General features: G+C 42.8%; 1 protein-coding gene across 1 annotated transcript; it reads right to left on the bottom strand.

Annotated features, from left to right (window-relative positions):
* Positions 1 to 1,306: 1,306 nt before the first annotated feature.
* LOC119350181 lies at positions 1,307 to 2,593 on the bottom strand. The gene is made up of 2 exons (XM_037618134.1): positions 1,705 to 2,593; positions 1,307 to 1,371 (listed from the first exon to the last, which is right to left on the bottom strand). The coding sequence occupies exons 1-2, from the start codon at positions 2,591 to 2,593 to the stop codon at positions 1,307 to 1,309; spliced, it is 954 nt and encodes a 317-aa protein (XP_037474031.1).
* Between the last annotated feature and the right edge of the window lie 5,176 nt (positions 2,594 to 7,769).

The following is a 7,769-nucleotide window of genomic DNA, read 5'->3' as shown; positions in this document are numbered from 1 at the left end:
TGACTCACGACTGTCGGGGGAAACCCGACAAGCAAGTCCGACTGCAAGAGCGACAATGACTCTGCTACCCTGGAAGGGCCACTTTGGTTAGTGCGACGTCCGGCACACCGGCCCCAGGAAGGGAGTTCCCTGGCAGTGCGACGTCTGGCACAACGACCCCGAAAAGCGCTTCCTCGGGTTGTGCGGCCCCAAGAAGCTCGACCCCGACAAGCACGACGTTCGGCACAACGACCCGAGGGAGTTCCCGGGTAGTGCGATGTTCGACAAGTCATCCCCAGGAAGGGAGTTCCCGGGTAACATGACGTCCGACACGACGACCACGGGAAGGGAGTTCCCAGGAAGTATAACGTCCGGAACTACAACCGCAACAACACCAATGCCCACAAGCGAGCTGGTTCTCGGGCAGTTCGTGTCCCCGCCAACAGCGCGGTCGGACCTGTTCGATGCCAACAACAACGTTGGCGCTCCACACAGGTTCCAACACCTAGGAGACCTTCTCAGTCAGCCTGCGGGTCGAAAGTAGCACCTCAAGATCAAAAAGGCAAAGCAGAGAGGGCATACAGGCTGCACGAAACCTGAGAAGATGGACATCCCGACGAAGGCACTTGATTGTGTCAGGTTCCAGGAACTGCGCGACAAAGTCGGGATCATGGACATCAAGCTCCTTCAACAACTTTGAGGGGGAGATGGTTCTCCTTCGACAAGTTTGAGGGCGAGATTTTTGAGTCAACCATGGTCTACGGATGCATGCATGCAGCACCAGCGGCAGTAGCTTCCTTGGCTTGTAAGGAAGGGTGGTTACCTAGTTGTTTCCAAGTATTTCACTTAGCTGGTGGAAGGAACTTACCTAGAGGTTTCCTTGGTAGTATATGGTAGTTCCGCGTGTGCTGTGCACGTCCAGCACATAGTTGGTTTAGAACCACTATATAAGGGGCAGCTCCCCATCGTTGTAAGATATGGCCATTTTCAATCCAAAGCAAGCCAACGAGCTACTTTCAGGTTCAAACTAGCAGTACGAGCAGCTCCATGTTAGTGTATGCATGAGTGTGTTCTGCTAGCTTTCACAATCTGTAATTTAGGCTGTTTCTCTTCTGCTCTGTCCGATCCTCGGAAGCATATAGTCGGGCTAACAGAAACAACATGTTTCTAAACCAAAACAAGGCAAAGCATAGCCGAAAGTCCAAAATAACAAAACAGAAGACTAGAGAAAGCAGGAATATTTATTTAGCAAATATCATAGCCCCGTTGTTGGTGGGTCATCAAGGTCACTATCCGACCCAGAGTTCAACGAAGGTTTGCCGGCCCTTTATGGCATCTGTTGCAAGGCGAGTTGAGAATCCAGGATGTTGATAGTGTAGCTGGAGAGAATGTGGATGATGGTGAAAGGACGGTCGGCCACCAGGACAAACTGCTTGTCCTGCCTTACGAAATCGTCTGATTCAAAGATCCTCTCCACTTTCTTGTCCGCGATGTTGCATTTGTATATGAAAGCGGATGAACCCAGATGTTGAGTGTAATAGACGCAGTTCTCCTCGACGCCTGGGAACTTGTCAGAATCCACAGCTAGACACCTCTGATGGCCAACGAAGATGGCATATTTGCCGATTCTCTGCACAAGCATAAGTTGGTGTGTCGCATTATCGAATCTGAGAACACAGGGATAGTGGATTCCACTTGGCTTGAAGATGAGCAGCATGTGTCCAGCCAGACCAACTAGGAAGCCCCGGTCGTAGTTGCCATGGCCGGAGAAAAACTTGAGAGGATCAAAACGATAGGTCCCCAAGAAGTTGTAGATAACAGTGAGCACACCCTCTACGTATGGATTGAGGTACGTGTAGTGCTCACCATCTAGGTATGGATTGAGGTACGTGTAGACGCCACCACCTACGGCCGCCTTGAATAGGAGATCATAATCTGGCGAGGCCATATGGACGGTGGTGAAATCCTGGTTGTCGGGACCAGCCATGTAATGTGTGCGAGACGAGTTGCCGACCAATATGAGTGTGCGCAGAGATCCGCCACCGGAGAGGACGACATGGGCAACCCCCACGTCGGGGGGCACGGTCATCGCAAAGCGGACGACGACACCGGTGAGAGGGTTGAGGACGCTGGCCACGTGAGGAGGGCTTTTGTCCGCCAGGACGACGTAGCCGCTGTAAGTGGTCGCCACCACGTAGTGTTCGCTGAGCAGCGGGAGCTTCCTGTGGACGAAGCGGCCGGTATCGGTGTTCAGCAGGAAAAAATCCCCCTCGCTCTGGAAGACCTGGTCGAGGACGATCCACCGCCGCGAATGGAAGCGGCGGTCAGAGGTGTTGTCCTTTGGATCGTCGGTGGCAGCACGCCAGCTGGGGCAAACGGCGCGGAAGTCCACGTAGCAGTCGACGTCGTTGGTGCCGAGTAAGGATTCAGCGATGAGGCGGAGGAGTTCCGGTGGGAGCGTGGACCACCTGGAACAGTCTTCAGTCGCCATGGCCGGAACCGCCGGATCTTCCTTCATCCTTTTGGCCAGCGGAAGAACAGGGGTGGCCAAGGGCGTCGGAACCTCATCGGGCGCCATGGCCGTCACTGCCGCACGCTCCAGTTCTTGCGACATCAACGCACCTCTAGCTTTTCGACATCACGCTCTGATCCTCCCTGTAGAAAAGCAATCTCAAAATACACAAATTTGTAAGCGGGCAGCGTGAAGGAATCTGAGGAGAAGTAGAAAATCCCACAAGAACTGGAGCTGGATTCGGTTACCTGCAGATCTACAGAGGAAATCAACTAGCGCGGCTGCACGGACGGTCCCGATATATTTGGGGCCGGAAACATCGAAAAAACCAGGAATAAAAGCACCGATGTACTGTTCGATCTATATCTCGCGCTCGAGACTCTCACGGCACCTTTTAGATCCCGCAATCCTCTCTTTTTTTCCTCCTCCCGAAAACCCCGCACAGTTTTTTTCTCGCGGTACGATTTTTCAGATTTGGTACTATTTAATTCCCTTCCTTGTGCGCCGTAATTAACACGGATTTCTTTCTTCTTTCTGGTTCTAAACAGAATTAATGCATGCTGTTCTCTTTCCCTCCCATTTTAAACGCAATAAATATTTATTTTAAACGCAATTAATATTGATCTCTTTTTTCAACTAAGAGCAAAAAAATCAAAAACTTGTTGCACAACATAGGAATCAAACACGCGCTTGTAATTACTCCCTCCGTCTCAAAATATAAGAACGTTTTTGACACTATGCTAGTGTCAAAAATGTTTTTATATTTTAGGACGGAGGGAGTAATTCATATGAGATTAAACCCAAAATAAATAAAAAGTGAGACGGGGCCCACTAAAAAGTTGAACCGGCAATCTCACCGGTTTGGCTTTAAAACTATGCGCTCAAGTTTCATCTCACATCATTTAAACTACCAAGCCAATCATGCATGAATCTTAAATTAGAATGTTTATGCTTGACCATGCGCGCATCCGGATGATCATGCATCAAGCAGGTGCCTCAACAACCAAGTACACTACAAATATTTTATGTATGATTACTAACTGAGACCAATAACACACCCAATAACTTATGTGTAAATAACATGATAATATATGCATAAATACATGATAACTTGCGTACAAACAATGTAGTAACTTTGACCCAGGGAAACAGTTGGTTGAGACATCTCCTGATAACTTCTGCGTAAATTACATGATAACTTACAGACCTAGTAATTACATACAAATGCCGTGATAACTTTGCCTCAGATAAAAAAAAGTTTTTCAAACATACTTCCCCGTAAATTCTCTGTAAATACCATGATAATAGATGCACCACTGACTTGATAACTTACTTACACCACGGTAACTTTGACGGAGGGGATTATTTTGTTGAAATATGTACCGGCAACTTCTGCGTAAAAGACATGATAATATATGTATCGCAGACATGATAACTTATGTATGAGCACCGTGGTGCTTTTGACCGAGGGTTGGGAATTGTTGAAAACTTACCTCGATAATGTATGTGTGAAAAGCATGGTATTTTTACGCATTATATAACTACTCGCGATCTAGTTATCAACCTTACTATGATATTTTGTTACCAGGTTGTTTCAACCTCATCGTTCTAAAGTTACTATGCTTCTCACGCTTTAGTTATCAGCCTTCTAACGATATAGTTAGCAACCTTACAATGATATTTGTTAGCAGGGGGCTAACGTTGAAGTTATCAACCTTATCATGCTAAAGTTATCATGGTTTTCATGCTCTAGTTATCAGCTTTCTAATGATGTAGTTATCAACTTTACCGTGCTATTTTTGGTTACCATGGTGCTAATATCAAGGTTATCAAGATGGTCTTGTCATACTTATCACGCTACTTATGCCAAAGTTACCAAGCCTAAAATTTAACTTTTTTTGCTAATTTGGTAGAAAGAAGAAGGGTTCAAATATACCTATTTATGTAAACTGGACAATAAGAAAAATGGTGAGTTGGTTACTGGACTTAGTAGCTACCTAGGAGACCAAAGTTCAAATCACCATTGAAGCCTTTTATTTCTTTTTTCTCCCCTACCTAGACTAACTCACATAAAACAGGGCGAGTAAAAAAATATACAAACCAGGGTGAGAAAGAAAATCAAGGAAGCGGGAGGATCGATCAAAAGACGTTCGGATATAACGCTAAAACCAGAACGTTCGAAAGTTGGCAAAGTCCTACATTATAATTTGTTTCCTCTTTTTCCCTTGCGGGCCTGATGTTTGCCTTTTTTCCCATGAGAAAGCTTGATGTTATCTTTCTTTATCCCCTTTTTGAATTCCTTATGTTAGCTTTTTTAGGGTAATGCTAAAAATCTGAGGTCAAATTTGTAAGCATGTAAAATCAAATGTTTTATATTGCATACTATGTTGTTGCGAGTATGGGATTCTCTTTAGCAAGCATGTCAAATCTTGATTAAAAAACTCAAAAGGCAAGGATTTGCTATCTCTGACATTCAATTTGCCATGCTAAAAATCTGCTGTTTGATTTGTAGCGAAATCTATTTTTTAAGCTTTGATTTGCTTCCTAATAAATGTTTCCAAGGATAATACATCCAATCTATGTTTCCAAGAAAAAAGCCATGTTTTTGAAAATAATTATGGATTTTTATTTGTTTCCAATAAATAAAGAAATGTATCAAATTGTTATTTTTGTCTAACAAGCAATAACTAGCAGAGTCCCTTACAATTGCGTTGACAATATCGACAAAGATAACGAGCGAACATGCGGCCACTCGGTCCGAGCGCATGACGAACTCCATGTCGCTGGATTTGGTTTGCGCATGCCGTGTAGGTTGAGTAAGTTGATATCATGCACGAGCTGGCTACAGATCATGCACATCACGCCATATCATCGATCCTCTATCAGTATTCTATCTTTATATTACTACAGATAGGGTCACGACACAATTCGTAACCTTACTTCACACGAATAACTAAAATGTTAGCATGTAGTGATAGACAAGGGGTAATTGTCAACGACTCAAAAAAAACCGTGTGCGATAGGGTGGTCTGTGCACATAATTTTTTTTAAAGAAAGCGTGTGAGATGATTCAACAATCGCACACGATCTAAATATGAAACCGTTTACTGCTAGGGAACTATAACACACGTCACTTAGGGAGAACACAACCTCTATGACAAGCAAGCTCCAAACAAAGTATGATATGCAAAAATCTAATTCGCAAGCCAACAACCATACAAAGTAAGTAAAAGGTACGGGGAAGGGTTAACCACAACTGAGTCTGGAATGTAGATTTAAAACCAAAGTTCACTCTTTGGGCAGTGCTAATCTTTGTTGGAGCGATGCTAAAGCCAAATTTTTGGGACGCCGCCAAGTTGCTCACTGTATTCTCCCTTAGATTCACCCCCAACGGATGAGTCTCGGATCACTCGAGGTTGATCTTGAAGGCGGCCACACCACACCTTTACAAACTTCTATAGAACACATTACAAGCAAAGAAACTTTTGGAGGAACCTCTGCCGCCTAGAAGACCAACTCCATGAGTAACAAGTGTTGATGGATAAATCAAGTGGGGAATGTGAATCGCTTTGGTGGAAGTGTAGCTCGGTTCTTGCTCTCTCAAATACTCCCTCCATCCTGTAATATAAGAACGTTTCTTACACTAATGTAGTGTCAAAAATGCTCTTATATTATGGTACAGAGGGAGTACCAAAATATTGGAGTGTTTGGGTGGAAGGATTGAGAGTATTGAGAGAAATGGAGGTTAGCAATGGTGGAACAACTCACAAGACATTAGAGTTGAGCTGGAGGACAAAAAAGGTGCTATTTATACCCACTTCAAAAAATCTAGTCGTTTCCCCCTCCCCCCTGGAGGCTCCATGCGCACGGTGTCACCCAAGAGAATTCCCCATACCCCGTGATGGGGCAGAGACCTCGTACGCACGAGGTGTCCAGAGGATTTGCACTCGACCCCGTGGACACAGGGTGCCAGGGATCATGCATATGGATTATCCAGACAACAAATCCTGGACCTATGGACACGGAGTAGGGGACACATAGCACATATGTGAAGGGTTTTGAGGTATTTCTTGAATGTTGTGTTGGGAAGGTTGGTGTATGAGTGTGTTGTGTACCCACACTTTTGTTCGAGCACATGGACTCCTCTTAATAGTGTTATTGCCCTAAGACTCAAATAAATTGAAATCAGAGCTTCGAATTATCGAAAAAATACACCTTTATCCTTTTCGTAGTTGGAGGGGGGGCAATCATCCTGAGATGATATTATAGCAACCGTCATTAGTTTCCCTAACTGCATGATCATCACACAAAGTACCATTTAGAGATAAATGCACTTTCACTCATCAAGGAGACTAGAGAGTTAAAGGCTGAAGTGGGCGATTTTGTATTTCATTTCGAGAGAAGAGAGGACAATGGTAATGCCCACAATATGGCTAGAACCTCACTAGGCTTAGCACCAAGACGGCATGTCTGCGTGGTGGCGCCCCCGGGCAATGTAAAACAATCTTCGATTGATAGATAGCTCGAGTGATCTTTCAAAAAAAGGTGTGATTTGTTGGTTTATCTCTCAGAAAGAGGTGCGATTTGTTGGTCTTTCTCTCAGAAAAAGGTGTGATTTGTTGGTTTTTCTTTTCTCACTTTTAGTTTCTTTTTTTCCACTTGTAGTTTTAGTTCATTAGTTTTTATCCCAACTTGTTTTCGCTCCATTTTCATTTTGTTAGTATATTCTAGTTTTGAAAATGTCTGCTAATTTGAAAAAATGATATGAATTTGAAAATAAATCATAAATATTGGAATGTTCGTGAATTAGAAGATGTCCATGAATTTGGAAAACAAATATAAGTAAAAGTTCATGTGTTCAGAAAATGTCCGTCAATTTGAAAAATTATTCATAAATTGAAATAAATATGCACTAATTTTTAAAAATATTTAGAATTCCGAAAATATTCACAAATCTGAAAATATTCACCAATCTGAAAATACTCTTCCAGTTTCAAAATGTTCAAGAATTTGGAAAATATTTGTGAGTTTCAAAGATGTTCACGACTTAGAAACTGTTTGCAAATTGCAAATAAAAAAACAGGAATTTATTTTTGTAATGAATTTGAAATCATATTGATGAATTTTATTAAATGTTAGCAAATATTAAAATGTTCAATAATTCAAAAAATGTATACAAATTAAACTTTACATGAATTTAAAAATTATTAGTGAATTTTGAAAATGTTCAAAAATTCTGAATTTATTAATGTATCTAAAAAATGTTCATGAATCTAGA

Source organism: Triticum dicoccoides, chromosome 1B, assembly GCF_002162155.2.
Source record: "Triticum dicoccoides isolate Atlit2015 ecotype Zavitan chromosome 1B, WEW_v2.0, whole genome shotgun sequence".
Classification (NCBI taxonomy): Eukaryota; Viridiplantae; Streptophyta; class Magnoliopsida; order Poales; family Poaceae; genus Triticum; species Triticum dicoccoides.
The sequence above is the reverse complement of the archived record's forward strand: the minus strand, read 5'-3'. Positions and strand labels throughout refer to the sequence as shown.